Source organism: Coffea arabica, chromosome 2e, assembly GCF_036785885.1.
Source record: "Coffea arabica cultivar ET-39 chromosome 2e, Coffea Arabica ET-39 HiFi, whole genome shotgun sequence".
Lineage (NCBI taxonomy): Eukaryota > Viridiplantae > Streptophyta > Magnoliopsida > Gentianales > Rubiaceae > Coffea > Coffea arabica.
Window position 1 is genome coordinate 20055155 of NC_092313.1, and position 16543 is coordinate 20071697.

A 16543-nucleotide genomic window follows, 5' to 3' on the forward strand; every position below is an offset into this window, starting at 1 on the left:
GCGACGAAAAAAGATGTCTGCTGTGCAAATCTTCCCTTAGAGCGACTCTTTGATTGACAAGAGGCAGAAGTGACAGAATTGCAATCTACATAGACCCAAAAAATGAGCCAAAGAAAACAACTTCCTCTGATAAATTTCTGAGCGAGTTGAAGTCTATGCAATTAATGTCTATACTATATATAAAGAAAAAGCATTAAAATTTTTTGTCACTTTTTAGAATTTTAACTTTACCCTCGCAATTATTTAATTATATCTTTATTATCTTATTACATATCATCCATATTGTCAATTAATGTAACCATAACTAATTTTCATCCATAATCACCCACTGACAATGTAACCACCAAGTAACTAAAATTCTATTAAAAAAACTTTTAAAAAATCGAAGTTTTTCTGTTTATGAAAATTTTATACTAAATTCTTCCGTATAAAAAGTGATTGTTCTTGCATTGCACACATATCGGACGTATCTTTATCACTAGTAATACTAATAGGATTTTTATAATTAGCATCTAATAGAATTCGTTAACATACTTAAAGTCATTTAATTTATTAAATGAATATGCATAATAATTGTTGCACGCTCTATATTTAAACACTTTCTCAACTGATTATATTTTTTCTAAAAAAAATTAACACCTCAACCCTTCTGGATGAGTACCTGCTGGGCACCTATTAGTCAAATCATAACAGTAAAGTCACACGCTATGGTTGAAAAACGAATTAACCTATTCGATGATCAAATAAAGTTCGATTCACTAAGAATTTATTCGAATTTAATTCGCTAACTAATCAACTCAAACTTGAACAGTATTTTATATTCACTAAACTTTCAAACTGAACTCGAGTATAGCTTAATTAGTATAAAATTGGAACTTTACTTATAAAAGGTTCGGCTCGGTAAAAGTTCATTTGAGCTTAGATGATTTAAATAACTAAACTAAAATTGTAAACAAAATTTTAAACTCATTAAAATAACCAAACAAATTTCAACAATAGCAATGGTTGTAGCCATTTCCTGGCACAATTTGCTGCCAAACTAGTTAAGAATATTGAATGGAAAAATAATTTTCTAACGTGGCTAATAAATCTAGCAAGAAAGGATATGGGATAGCTACCATTTTTGTAATTAGCTCTTATATTGTCGAGCGTTAATCGCTATAAAATGTTATCGCTTGTTGGAAAAAAAAAATTTCAACACTGGCACGTCCAATTTAAGTTGTCTAGTACGCGCTCGACACCAAACCGGAAAAAGTCAAAAACGCCCTGTTTGGTCATTGCTTGGTATCCCAGCTTTCTGATCACGTAGTGGCCAAATATAATATGCCTTTGCCCATTTCACCTAATAAACAAACAATAAAGCATGCAGGGACTCTCTCTTTAACTACATATCTTTAATATGTACTCCATTTTTTTTTTTACTACTAATTCATTTTCTTTTCTCCTCCTTTGTTCTTCTTCTTGCTTATCTCTCTCTGGTTCGTTGAACTACATTTAATGGCACTTCTGAGTCCGTGTTAAGGAAAGAGAGAGAGAGTTAGTATGTGAATGTGTGTTCTTGTGTGTGTATTAGTGTGTGTGATTGGAATAGAAGGTGAAAGTGGGTAATACAACCAATATACATGTAACTGGGGGGTCTGACCCACTTCTTATTTTTGTGATCTGCTTCTGCTTCTTCTTCTGGGTTTGAAAAGTTTATCAGAAAACTTTCCCATGTGAATGTGAACAGAGACAGAGACAGAGACATTCATTCATTCATTCACCTGGGCTTGGCTGACTTTCTTTCAGGTACAGATCTATCATCCCGTCTTTCTTTGGCCTTTTTCTTCTTCAGATCTTAAATTAATGCTCTGTCCATCTTACGCTTGCGTCAAGTTCTTATCTTTATTCTTTTCTTCTACTTAGAACCTTTTTATCACTAATGGCTTTCATTTTGTGGTTTGAGTACAATCACTGTAAATATTTTTCTACAAGTGAATTTCTTTTTCCTTGGTTAGAGTCATTTTTGACTTTTTTTTTTCTATTTTCGCTTAATCTTTTGGGTCAAAGGGGGGATCATGGGATTTTAGGCTGCGTATTAAAGTTTGAATTTTGAAGCCTTTTTTGTATTTTTAAGTTTGGTTGGCTTAATTTATGGGGGAAAATTTTGGTAAAGTTTGTGGCTTTTTTGGATTTCTAGCTTCGATTGGTAAACCCTTTCGACAATTAATGTTATTTTTGTAGTTATTGCAGATCTTCAAGGAGTTACAAAGCCTTGTTCAGTTTACAGCTCTTTAGAAAGGTGAGTTTTGGCCAAATGTTATTGCAGAATAAATGTCGGAATAATAACAGGTTTTGCTAGAAAGAGACATGGATGAAACCTGTAGGCACTAACACTACTGAACTGCCGAGGCCATGTTTGGTTTAGATTTGTAATCTGTAGTTTGTTTGGCTTGATTTAGATTAATAGTCCTCAAGAGCTCTACAACAATATTGGTAAAGAACCAAGTTGCTGATATGTTTTAAGGTTCCTTTGTTGAAGCAGTAATTTTTTTGATGCTCTTGTTGATACTGTTGACCTCTGTGTTCATATCTTTGTAGGAAGTACTCAAAATCCCGTAACTTGGGTGAGTTATGGAGATTCTTGAATTATTTCTTCCTAGAGTGGAATTGCTTACCTTAACTAGTATCAGTTTGGAATTGTTACTTGTACAAGGAAACATATGTTACTTACTCTCAAACAGAAGCACACAATAAATCTGTACTTGTATATATGTTTGACCCCGAGTAGCTGGTTCTCAACTTTTCTCGTGTGAGTGGCAAAGAGGGAGCTTATCTAGATCTACTTTAATAACCTATAAAAGTTTCATCTGATACAAGTTCTGCGATCTTTTTCACTTTGTGGTCCATGTGAGGCTGCCTTTTTCTACTACTCTTTTTCTTTTCTGTTCTTTTCTTTTCTTCTATATTCTTTTTCTCTTTTTACCTTTCTCTTTTCCTTTTGGCTACTAAATTTTGTGGCTGAAACATGATTTTCTTTTGCTTATTTCCAGTCAGATTCACATGTCAAGTGGGAGATAGTAAATTGGAAAAGAGGCATATCCAGAGGCTAGAGAATAGTATTGGTTATTTGTCACTTAAGTTCTTGCCTCTACATCGGGAACTAGATGTCGTTCCGCAGTATAGTTAGTGATGTAAGAGATAGTTTTGGGAGCCTATCGAGACGGAGTTTTAATGTAAGACTACCTGGCCATCATCGGGGGAAGTCTCATGGTTCATTTCATGATTCAAATGAACAGCCTTTGGTAATTCAAAACAGCCGTTGGGCTAATCTTCCACCGGAGCTACTCTTTGATGTAATTAGAAGGCTAGAGGAGAGTGAGACTACGTGGCCAGGTCGTAAGCATGTCGTGGCTTGTGCTGCCGTATGCAGGTCATGGAGGAGTATGTGTAAAGAAATTGTAAAAAGTCCAGAATTTTGTGGGAAGCTCACTTTTCCAGTTTCTCTTAAGCAGGTATATTTGTTTCTTTTTTCTCATGTCTCAGCCATGCAATCAATGGCATGTTACTTTTTACATTGAAGTGTTACCTGAATTTGGCAATTCTTTTGATTATTTTTTTGCTCTACAATGTAGTATACAACATTAAGTAGCTTAACTGATACTGAGTCTTCATCCATTTGGTTTTCCAGCCAGGGCCTCGTGATGGAACTATCCAGTGCTTCATCAAAAGGGATAAATCTAATCTAACATACCATCTTTTCTTGTGTCTTAGTCCTGGTAAGCATTACTTTCAGCCCTTGTACTAGAATCTACTTTTGCTTTAGAATGAAGATCTTTGTTGAATGATCAAGTCAGTTTTCGCTATCAATACTCCTTTTCGTTTTGTTTTAAAATCTGATATTCAGTTCAGGAATATCTAAAGCACAAAATTCAGTAATAATTTCAAAGTAATAATTCAGGAATTGCCTTCTTTCAGTAATAATTTCAAAGTTGCAGTTTAAGAAGGAAAACTTGGAGAGACAAATTTAGGGACCACTTCATTTTTACACCATATATGTGAATGTTTTTCCAATGTCTATAGTTGCTACTGGTCGCAGTATTTTACTTGTATTTGTTGCATGTTATTTGAATGTTTAATTTATTAACTATTGCATTAAGTATACTTGGCTAGACTGCAAATGCATGGAGTTAAATTATTCTTTTACCGCAATATGTGTGCACTTAAGTTTCTTCTTTTGGTTGGTTGTGTTTAACTGTGATTGCAATTGAATTTACAGCTTTGCTAGTTGAAAATGGTAAGTTTCTTCTCTCCGCAAAACGTACTCGGCGAACTACCTGCACGGAGTATGTTATCTCAATGGATGCAGATAACATTTCGAGATCAAGCAGCACATACATTGGAAAGCTAAGGTTTGGTCCATTTATTCCTTTGTACACGTTTAGTGTTCTGAATTGCCTCAAAACTGAGAGGTTTTTCAGAAGTAAAGTTAGATAAATAAGAATTGGATTCTTTCAGAAAATTCAAATGTCCAGCATCTATTTCACTCTATCTGAAACTTGCAGATTCCTGTTTCTTATTGTTCTTCTGCTCACTTAGCATATTCTGGGTATTTTGCATCAATAGAGGCTTTTTAGGCCAAACACCATTGCTAAAATTTTAATTCCAGACAAAACAACATCCCCATTCTTGAAAAGAGGCATCAAAATAAACATTATACTAAATTAAGCTAAAGTCCCCCAATTTTTTTAGGCTATAAGATATTATCTTCTTGCAACATGTGAAAGGTAAATTTTATAGACTTGTGCAAAGGGTAATCTCTATGAAGATTTGTGGCAAGTTCAGAAAACCTACAGGTAAAAATTAAAAGTCACGGTTTTCGAGAGTTTGTACAAAAGCACATAAACAGATTTCTGGTCAGAAAATGGTAAATGAAGTTCTTTTTTTTTGGGGGGGGAGGGGGTGTAAGTGGGAGATTTCGAACCCGAGGCCTCTCACTGACGCTCCCTCCCTCCATACCCCACCCAACCCATCTCTCCCCTCAACTCACACTTGTTGGTCATAACATGTTATAATATTTTGATAAGCAGCAAACTGGTCGGTAGCTTTCTTCTCTCCAATCTAATGCTGACCTGTCATAGAGGGTTTTTGTGTTGAAATTGAGTTGGTTTAACTGATATATTAATGTTTTGACAAATTTCCAATGGAATTGCTACGATCTATATCCCGATATTTTTGTGTACATGAGGAAGATTTCTTGTATGGATCTGCAATGCCTTAGACCGTAGTTGTCACTGGGCTGCTTGACTTTCAGTCAATTTGGTTTTCTGGCATTTGCAACTCTATGGATTCAACTAGTTCAAGGGATTATGCTTTTATATGTCATCATAAATGTTGGTTTTCTTGCTAGTTTGGATTTCTTTATCTCGTTAAAGCTTGAGACACCATTTTTTTCAATTTGATGATGCATTTTTAGTACTCCAATGTGATTTTCTTCTGCAAAATCTTTTTTGTTGCAGATCAAATTTTCTTGGCACGAAATTCATAATATACGACACGCAACCTCCGTATACCTGTACAAATGTCCCTCCACCTGGGAGAACAAGCCGCAGATTCTATTCCAAGAAGGTCTCTCCAAAAGTGCCAACTGGAAGTTATAACATAGCTCAGATCACATATGAGCTAAATGTGCTGGGAACACGGGGTCCACGGAGAATGCATTGCGTAATGCAATCAATTCCAGCCTCGGCACTTGACGCTGGCGGAACGGTACCGGGCCAACCTGAGCTCCTTCCAAGGTGTCTGGAAGACTCGTTCCGGAGTATTTCTTTCTCAAAATCTCTGGATCATTCTACGGAGTTCAGCAGCTCAAGATTTTCTGATATTGGTGTGCCGGGAAATGAAGATGAGGAGGGTAAGGTTGTCAAACCTTTAATCCTCAAGAACAAGGCACCTAGATGGCACGAACAATTACAGTGCTGGTGCCTAAATTTTCGAGGTCGGGTAACGGTGGCATCTGTCAAAAATTTTCAGTTGATCGCTGCCACCCAACCAGCTGCAAGTGCTTCAACCACCTCCCAACCAACTCAAACTGACCATGACAAAATCATCTTGCAGTTTGGCAAGGTGGGCAAAGATATGTTTACCATGGATTACCGCTATCCTTTGTCTGCATTTCAGGCTTTTGCAATCTGTTTGAGTAGCTTTGACACGAAATTGGCTTGTGAATAGGTTAAAAGATTAGGGTGTTATAACATATATATGCGGCCAAAGACAGCATGGTCGCAACGCCTTTATGTTCGCTCCATTGTATCGTAACTTTCTCATCATCATCATCATTAGAATTCAAGATTTGTTGTTAAATCTGTTCTGTGACTTGATTAAAATCTCTCAAGACACTCGTCAAGATACCTCTAGGCACTCGGACCATTGTAAAAACAACTCTCTGCGCCCTCTGCATCTTCACTTTCTAGTTTTAGCATCATAATGCCCTTGGCTTCAGTATTTCTTTGTCAGCTTGTTCTTATATTTCGTCCTCCTGGTGTGAAGAAAGAAATGTGCAACACAATTGCATGGTTATTAGGAAGGCTTTTCTTGTAGGCCTGCATTGATAAGGAGAGAAATCAGCTGGTAATTTTAGGCGAGGGAACGCTATGAAAGCTACGATATATGTTTGTTAAAAAAGTGCTATAAGGAGGGAACGCTATAAAAATAGATTAAAAAAAAAAAAAGTGCTACAAGTATTTCAATTATGATTGTGGATGTTAGCCAGGTATTAGAAGATGCGATGTTAGCTACGTTCCTATATTTCAATTATAACATGAAACTGGAAATGTCATCATTCAACTCATTCAACATGAAGAAAATGGCTCTACTTATTTTCTAACCTACTTGACGAGTTGACGTTGTGCTCCAAAATTGTTGTATTATAGTTCAAAGGGTAAAATACAAAAAACACCTTGTGATTTGCAAAATGTTCAATTTAACTTTCTCTAATTTGAAAATCTATACTATAATTCCATATGGTTTCAACTAAATTGAAAATTGCACGGAAAGTATCTAATTTAATGGTTATACATGAAATGTCAATATTGTCCCTATATAAATGAACCCCCTATGGTTTGTCGAATATTCAATTTAACTTTCTCTAATTTGAAAAATTATACTGTGACTCCCTACGATTTCAACTAAATTATAAATTGAATGGAAAGTATCTTACATATAGTAGAGGCAATATTAATATTTCACACACAATCATTATATTTGATGTTTTCTGTCCAATTTTCAATTTAGTCGAAATTACAGGGAGTTATAATGTAGATTTTCAAATCAAAGGGAGTTAAATTGAACATTTGTCAAATCATAGGGAGTTTTTTTATATTTTACCTTAGTTCAAAAAAGTGGAGATAAAAGAAAGAGTTTCAAATTTCTTTTAACCATTCGATGTTTGAAAAATATAAGAATATTTGCATGCTTCATGTAAATGTATAGCTAAATTAAATACTCTCACGAATTTATTTCTATGTGTGAAGAGAATGTACTGAAAGAGGCCTGTGATGTATGCTCTAAAAATAATATATGTATATATATATATATATATATTATATATAATATTATTCTGCATGTAGGTATATGTCACGCCTCTGACTCGCACGCGCCAGTCACATGATATTCGCCGTATTCTCAAATCCCGCTCAAGAATACCATAAAACATTAAACTAGACTAAATTTAGAAGGTACTAACTAGTATAACTAAATAAAGTGCGGTACAAATCTTAAATAAAACGTAGTCTACGAATATCCAATAAGTTCGCACATTTATTCTCTGATTAAAACAACGAGAGAAGAAAATAAATAAAACTAACAGTTAGAAGCAGCTAGGCTGCTGGTTTCTATTCACTTAGAACTAATAAAAATCATCCTTAGGATCTTCTACGTAAATCAACTCATACTCTTCAGAATCTGCAAAAATAGTAAAAAAAAGTGAGTTGAGCGACAAATCGCTCAATAGGTAGTATCTACCTCTTTGTTGGACCATGCACCCATAACTTTACACACACACACACATATATATATATATATATATATATATATATATATATATATATATATATATATATATATATATATCAACTTATTTGCACATCATTCACATCCATAATCATGAAAATAACGTTATTTGTAAAATAATCAATAATAATGAATGACACAGCAATTGATAAACACCTTATTTGTAACTGTATATGAAAGTCATAAATCCATAAGTCGTTTCATGTCAACTCTAAACAAGTACATACAATGATTGGCTTCTAAATATTTAGCCTAGAGATTAAACCTCTTCTAGGTGAGCGATCAATAGGTTTCATAATTATCGATTGGTCTCATTACATACATAGGTCAATCGGCCGGACTCTATACCGAATTACCATGACCTTGTCAATCAAAAGAGTAAGTACCACCTACCTTTGTCTGGTTACTCGAGTGAAACTACCTATCAAATGCATAGGTTTCCTAATTAATTGATATTTCTTATAAATATATAAATATACAAACTCTGAGCGAGTCGAAGATTCATGTCTAGACTATTATATGAACCCTACCAGCGTTTTCCTAATTTGGACAATTTCTATTTTTGGAAAGTTTCTATTTTAGAAAGTTTCTTAATTTGAAAAGTTCTCTTTTTGTAAAGATTCCTAATTTAAAAGAAAATAATTATTCATAATTATATTTATTATCTTGACTATTATCTTACTATACATATATATATATATTTTATTATTTTATTATTATCGTTATTGTCCTTGTTATCACTATTTTATTTTATTACTATTTATATATATTTGTTAATTAGTTACTATTATCTTTTGCTTTACTTCTATTTTTGCGCATGTGTAAGTGTTATTATTATTTATGTATAGACTTATTATTATAATTATAGTCTTAGTTATTCCACTTGTACATATTTTCATTTTATTTTTGTTTATATCTTTAATTTATTTCATCCATATCTATATTATTATTATTATTATTATTAGCGTTATCATTAGTATTATTATCACTATTATTATTATTATTATTATTTTAAGTATTTTGTTTAACAATCTAGGATTTATCTTACATTGTATAAATTAATCTAATAAGGTTAGATTAAGATATTTTAGATTTCTATTTAAGTGCCTTAGACTCAATTAATTAAGTATAAGCTTAAATGACTAAATTTTTAAACTTCAAAAATTATTTCTTTCTGTTACTTCGAAAGTAGCTGCTTCAGCTTCAGCCACTCGAATTTTCGATATTCCTTTTTATTTCTCATCAAACGGATGGCATCTTCTTCTGGAAATCCTAACTATTCTTAGCATGATATTGGGAAATCTCATTGCTATTACTCAAACAAGCATGAAACGTATGCTTGCATATTCGTCCATAGGTCAAATCGGATATGTAATTATTGGAATAATTGTTGGAAACTCAAATGATGGATATGCAAGCATAATAACTTATATGCTCTTCTATATCTGCATGAATCTAGGAACTTTTGCTTGCATTGTATTATTTGGTCTACGTACCAGAACAGTTAACATTCGGGATTATGCAAGATTATACACGAAAGATCCTTTTTTGGCTCTCTCTTTAGCCCTATGTCTCTTATCCCTAGGAGGCCTGCTTCCACTAGCAGGTTTTTTCGGAAAACTCTATTTATTCTGGTGTGGATGACAGGTAGGCCTATATTTCTTGGGTTAGGTTTTGAAATTTAATACCCATGATAGTCTATAAAGATGGGTTAATTATATCTAAAATTTATCTATTGAACATTCACTAAATCTAGAGGTGGCAAATCAACTCACTTAATTAAATTTACCCATACCCGCCCATGAATAGATATGGGTATGGGTATTTTAAATTTTTGTATATGGGTATAAATGGATTACCCAATAATACCCATTTATTAAATGGGTATTATTGGATAACCCATCAAACCCAATTAACCCATTTAGAATTCTCTTCCCCCCAAGTCTCTTCTTTTCCCCCACCCTTTTTTTTCAAATTTTTCATTTTGTCATGATGTTAACTACTTTTGTTTCATTATTATTATTATTATTATTATTATTATTATTTGTTGGTTTTATCTTATTATTTTATTTTCTCTTAGTTTGTTAACTTGCACATTTTTCAGTATTACTAATTTATGATAAATTTTAGCCTATTTTCTTATGTTTCTAAAATGAAATTTTAAATTTATATTTGAAAAAAATGTTAGGGGTTCAAAATTTTTGGATTAAGTTTTTATATTAATTTTTATAGTACTTAGTTCAAATTTTTATATTCTTATTATTCAATTATTAAATAATAGGTAATTTTGTGACATAGAGTATAAATGAAAAAAAATTGGTAATTAAGTTTATTGAACATTATAAATAAATATTTAAAACTAATGATGGGTACAAAGAGTGGTATAAATTGATAACTTAGTTTGCAAAAATGAATTTAAATGAGTTTACAAAAAGTTAAAATAAATGGGTTATAAATGGGTAAGTGGGTTACCCAATTCATTTTTTGACTTACCCATTTATACCCATCTAATTAAATGGGTATAAGTGAGTCAAGTGGTATAAATTCATAACTTAGTTTGCAAAAATGAATTTAAATGAGTTTATAAAAAGTTAAAATAAATGGGTTATAAATGGGTAATTGGGTTACCCAATTCATGTTTTGACTTATCCATTTAGACCCATCTAATTAAATGGGTATAAATGAGTTGACTCACTTATACCTATTACCCATTTTACCCAATTCAAACCCGTCCAAGTCACCCATTTTGACACCTCTAACTAAACCTATACTGTGTTTTGGCCCAAGTATACTTGCCATTTTTTTTCCTAAAACTCTAACCTCAATTTACCTTACAACTCGGCAGTGGTACAACAACAGCAGCAACCGCTGCTTCTTTTTTTTTTCCGGCCTGCTCTTTGCCTGGCCTTTCCTTGTTTGCCTTTAGCAACGCCGCAATTCTTGACTATTCTTTTTTTTTTTTTCTTGGCCAAACCCTTCCATTCGGTCATTGTTGCCAGCACTTGCTGGCGAACTTTCCTCTTTTTTCTTTTTTTTTTTTCCAACTTTCCAATAGATTTGGGGCAGATTCTATTCCATCCCACACTAAAATTTAACATACCATTTTCACAAATCTGAACATAAATCTTTCTAAAATTTTCATGTAGGCATAAATATATCGCAATAGGCATATACTCTAAAATAGTTCGTGGAATTAATAAGATTTAAGAGAAAAATTTTAATGCACGTTTGGGACTTACAGGTTTAGACACTTAATTGCCTGCTTGTTCGACAATCGACGGCGACGTCTCCTTCTTCTCCTTTATTCCTAGTTGGTTCTTGCTTTAAGTGAGACAGACAAATGAAAAGTAGGAACAGTGTTATTTTACCTTTGTTGTTTTGATAAGTGTTTTAAACCCTAATAACCACCCACTATTTGGTAGTTTAGATAAAACTTTTAATTTGTTGTGAACTCTTATTCTATTTTATCTCCTTCCTATCCCCCAATTAACCCTTTAACCTATCCTACAATTATATTTACTTTTACCCAAGGCAAATTACCATTTAATTAATTGAGTAAAATAAAAATTGAGAAGAAACATGATTTTTACAGTGTATACCATCTATCATTACTTAGACATTATATATTGTATAGACTAGTGCTAAAGGCACAAACGATCTATGTGCAATTCAGATGCTTTTTGCGAATTAATTTTTTTGTAAAATTTTTATTACTAAAGCAAACTGTAGTATGCTAACTTTTTGTCCCTATCAAATGATGGTTGTAGTAGTTATACACTTATACTACTTAGAGAGTTAAAGCAAGTCATCTTGTCAAAATGTGCTTAGATTAAGTATGGTTAAAATAGTTATAGGTAGCTATTTAGCAATTTGTGTTTAAATAGTAAAGTAATAAGTGAATTTACTGAATGTAAAATTGAATACATATAAAGTGGCAAAAAATATTTACACCCAATGTCAATGTGTGTAAATATTTACTAGTGGTTAAGGCACACACCCAATGTGTGCGCTACTAATAAAAAGATATTAAAAATAATACTATTTTTTGTTGAAAAATAGTAATTTAAAATAATTAAACTGTTGTAGTATTTAAAAAAAATAGTTTTTCGTTAGATCAGTGATAGTTAATTCAATAGATATAGAGCGGTTATAGGGAGGTAATTAGTAAAATGATGTAATTCCCTTTAGAAATAAGCGTAGATTAGGCAATACATTAAATGTCAGAATTTATTTACATCAAATCCCTTCCTCCCACTTTATATACAGTAAGACGGTGAACGAATTTTATATACAAATTTTTATTGTTAAAGAAAATCTTAATCCTTTAAATTACTTTGACAAAATGATTGTTATGTTAGTAGTTGTTGCTTTGGATAGTTACATTGAAAAAAATACGTTTAAATAGTAAATTAAGAAATGGTTATAGATAGCTATCTTGACAACATCAGATGTTTGCGTAATCAAAATAAAATTAGTTTTTTATAAGGGCAAAAGTGAAAGTACAAAAATGTTTACACCAAACCTTTTTCTCTCCCTTTATATATACTAGTGTTCAATGCACACCCAATGTGTGTGCAATCAAAAAATACATAATATTTATGGTTATATATTTTAAATAAAATTTTCATTATTGAAGTAAACTTTATCTTTTTAAATATATTTCATAAAATAATTTTATATTGGTATTTATAATATTTAGGAGTAGCTATGTTGAAAACATATATTTAAATAGTTAAAAGTAAAAATAGTCATGGATTGTTATAAGTAATTAAAGTAAAAGTAATTTTTATGAGAACAAAAAAAAAGTTCATAAAGTGTTAACTTCAATGTTAACCCCTATCCCTTCCTCAAGTTTTATATATATTATATCTATACTATATATAAATAGTATGTGTGAAAGGAGAAAGAAGGGTCTGGTGATTTTGACTAGGGTTGTAATTTAGCTCGCGAGTAGTTCGGTCAAAAACTCGACTGGAATCGGGTTGACTGAATTCGAATAGCTCGATAGATCCAAACGAGTCGAGTTCGAGTATCCAGTAGCAAGATTCGAAAGCTCATCGAATCTTATCGAGTTTTTTAATTTTAACATTTTAATATATTAATATTATGAAATTACCCTTGTGCCCGCAAGAATGGTTAAATTTACGAGATGTTTTAGGTTGTATGAAAATTTTTGAAGGGTGATAATGTCTTTTTACTCCAAATTTGTCAAAAAAAATAAAATTTCCAAATCTTCTTGACTCGAATCCATGCAAGTCGAGTTCGAGTTCTATAAGCAATGTATTGAACTTGAGTTCGAACTCAAATATTCTTCCTGCAAGTCGAATTCGAACTTAATTCGACTCAATTACATCCCTACTATTCACACAATCTAGGCACAATACTTATTCAGGAAAATATAATATTAGTTTTTGCATGTTAGGTTACATATCATATGTATTTATTTGAAAAATCTATTGTTGCAATTAGATCGGAACGGGATAACTAGTTCGTGATTGTGGGAGTTTTTTCTACTAATTTGCCCTTAATTAGGTAGAGTAGGAGTTTCAAGAGGTGATGTAAAATCTTTCCAATAGGAAGGCCAAAACAAAGCACGCCGAAAACGCAAGTTAAATTAAACAGAAAGCACCTAAGTATTTTTTCAAAAAAATTACTCTTCTTTTCCGAAACGGAAGAAACTCACGTACACACATAATTAGATTAGAAACACTTGGAAGTTACGCTCAATAAACCTAAGCGAGATCCACAAAGAACCCACGTCCAATCAATTGGTGACAGGACGAGGCCTCGTAAAACTTAAATCCAGATTAAAAAACCCATACACAAGCGATATGGGACGGAAGCTCGAACACCCTCAACCCCCCCCCCCCCCCCCCCCTCCCCTCCCCTCCCCGAGCACACCCTCGCCAAACATATATGTTTCCTCATTTTTTCCGAAACGGAAGAAACTCGAAAGAATTACTCGAATTAAATTAATTTGCGTCTTTGCACTTCTTTTTATATCGACCCTCGTTCCAAGTAACCTCTCGAATTTTTGTGTGAGGCCAAAGGCGGGGGGGGAGCTTTGGGTCCTTGCTTAGGGTTCCTTATGCATATTCTTGGAGCTATTGTGCATTCTTCAAGGTACAATCTTTCGTAAACTACACTAAACTATTTCCGTTTCTGGAAGCAATGTTGTGTTTTCTAGAATTATCCCTTTGAAACGATTGATTTCTTTAATTTGCAGAGTCCTTCGATTCAGATCAGTCATAGGACGGTTTCTTGATCTGGGTCATGCATGTGGATGTGGAAGCCTATGGATCTTAAAGCCGTTTCTTAATGTTGCTGTTTGAGTTTGTGGGCTCTCAATATTTTTTGGATTCTTGTTCAGGGTTTTCAGGATTTTGTTAGTTTGGATTGATGTTGGATCTTTCTTGAATGTAGTAATTTCGACGGTTATCGGTATGGTTTGGGATAAATATGGGTTCCAAAGGTGTTCAAATAAGCAACGTTGCTGAATCACTAGATACTTTTTTGCGGCTTGGATTTTGAAGAAACTTCTTGTTGCTTTGGGTTGTTTATTTATATACGGGTTTGTTGGTTTAAGAACTTTTGGGTGGAGGAATTAACTGGGTGGTAAGTTTGGATTTTATCTGTTGGCTTCTTGTGTATTGAGAGCTGAATGGGTGTTGTTGCTGATTTGTGAATTTGGGATTCTTTTTGAGCTGGGTGAGCATTGGTGGTTGGTTGCATTGATTTTTTCACGTAGGAGCTCTCAGATTTTTAAGAATTTTTTGATGGTCTGGAAATGCCATCAGATAAGCAGGTTTCTCCCATGCCTTTTGTGTCATTCCGTCGCTCAATTTTAACGACGAGAGGTGATAATGCTCATTCAGTAGGATCAAGTCACGATTTTGATTCCCAGGACTCGGAAATGGAATCATTTCAAAAGCTTGTTTTCAATCGATTTCACGAACTTTCAGTGGCTAATGATGATGAGTTGCTGTCTATTTCATGGATCCAGAGGCTACTGGATGCATTTGCCTGTTGTCAGGAGGAATTCAGGGTCATCTTGTGCAACAAAAAGGCATTTATCTCAAAGCCACCACTAGATAAGTTCCTTTCTGAGTTCTTTGATAGAAGCATTAAGGCTCTTGATATTTGCAATGCAACCCGTGATGGGATTGAGAAGATTCGGCAGTGGAAGAATCACTTGGAGATTGTTCTATGTGCATTGGATAGTAATCAGAAGATGATAAGTGAAGGCCATATCCGTAGAGCAAGAAAAGCTTTGATGGATTTGGCTATTTTCATGTTGGATGATAAAGAAACTGGATCTGTGTTTTCACACCGCAACCGGTCTTTTGGGCGCCTTCAGAAGAACAAGGATCATCACAATCGTCGTGGGTCTGGGCATTCAAGGTCTTTGTCCTGGAGTGTACCTAATTCTTGGTCTGCATCCAAGCAGCTCCAATCAATGGCAAACAACTTAGTTGCTCCTCGTGGGACTGAACTTGCAGCTGCTAATGGTCTTTCTGTTGTTGTCTTTACAATGAGTTTTATTCTCATGTTTGTTTTCTGGACTCTTGTTGTTGCATTTCCTTGCCAAGACCGAGGCCATCAAGTTCACTTCACCATACCGAGGCAATTTCCATGGAGCACTCCCTTGTTTTTGCTTCATAGTCGAATTATAGATGAGTCCAAGAAGCGGGGACGACGAGATAGTAATGGTTTGTTAAAGGAAATTTATCAGATGGAGAAATGTATCAATCGCATTACAGACTTGGTAGATTCTGCTCAGAGCCCATTGACAGAGGAACAGAGGAAAGATGTCAGAGATGGTATACAAGAGTTATCATTGTTCTGTGAAGTATGTAAGGCTGAACTTGATCCACTGGATCGCCATTTGAGGGAAGTCTTCCGCAAGATAATGTCTTGCCGGACAGAGGGTCTTGATCTCTTGGGGAAGGCTGCTCAAACATAATGCTTTGATTTGGTGGGTGAAGAAGAAATTTAAAGAAGTTTGAATGGAGTATACATAATTTAAATGTTTTTGTTTTTATTCCTGGTGAATGGAAGGAAGATGTTCGATTGAAGGATGTAAATGAATTCACTAGGTAACCTTTTGTACTTGTTAATATGCTGTTTGGGAGGAGGACAAGAAAGAACAGAAAAACCACATGTCCATGTTTTGTATGTTGTTTTATAGTTTATCTCCAAAGTTGCTTTGGTTTCTTAACATTTTTTTTCGTGATCTGTATTTCCAGTAAAGGACAATTGTCTTCTTTGTCATATTTTATGCCCATGTTTAAAGCCATCAAGCTATTCTGTTATTAATCGTTAGTCAAACTTTTATAACAGTGATTGTGGTCAGTTGCTTTCTTGCCGCTTCAGCCTTATGAATACGCATCAACTTGAATTGAAAATAACAAAATCAAAATCACTACAAGAGCAAAAGATGCATTAATTAGTAATTATCTACTGTTGCTGTGTGAAGGTGCTTCTGTTTGATATG

At 33.6% G+C, this 16543-nt stretch overlaps 2 protein-coding genes across 3 annotated transcripts; both read left to right on the plus strand.

Annotated features, from left to right (window-relative positions):
* Positions 1 to 1478: 1478 nt before the first annotated feature.
* On the plus strand, positions 1479 to 6342 carry LOC113726704 (tubby-like F-box protein 8). 2 transcript variants are annotated; one of them, XM_072079703.1, is made up of 6 exons: positions 1479 to 1788; positions 2224 to 2281; positions 3033 to 3494; positions 3671 to 3758; positions 4259 to 4391; positions 5499 to 6342. In XM_072079703.1, the coding sequence occupies exons 3-6, from the start codon at positions 3147 to 3149 to the stop codon at positions 6208 to 6210; spliced, it is 1281 nt and encodes a 426-aa protein (XP_071935804.1). In that variant the 5' UTR covers positions 1479 to 1788; positions 2224 to 2281; positions 3033 to 3146; the 3' UTR covers positions 6211 to 6342. The 2 variants fall into 2 exon arrangements, with proteins under 2 accessions (XP_071935804.1, XP_027106366.2); XM_027250565.2 differs by having other exon boundaries at positions 1587 to 1788; positions 2233 to 2281.
* A 7647-nt stretch (positions 6343 to 13989) lies between these two features.
* On the plus strand, positions 13990 to 16320 carry LOC113726705 (protein ROH1D). The gene is made up of 2 exons (XM_027250566.2): positions 13990 to 14172; positions 14276 to 16320. Exon 2 carries the CDS (start codon positions 14837 to 14839, stop codon positions 16010 to 16012), a length of 1176 nt encoding a protein of 391 aa, XP_027106367.2. The 5' UTR covers positions 13990 to 14172; positions 14276 to 14836; the 3' UTR covers positions 16013 to 16320.
* The last annotated feature ends 223 nt before the right edge of the window (positions 16321 to 16543 follow it).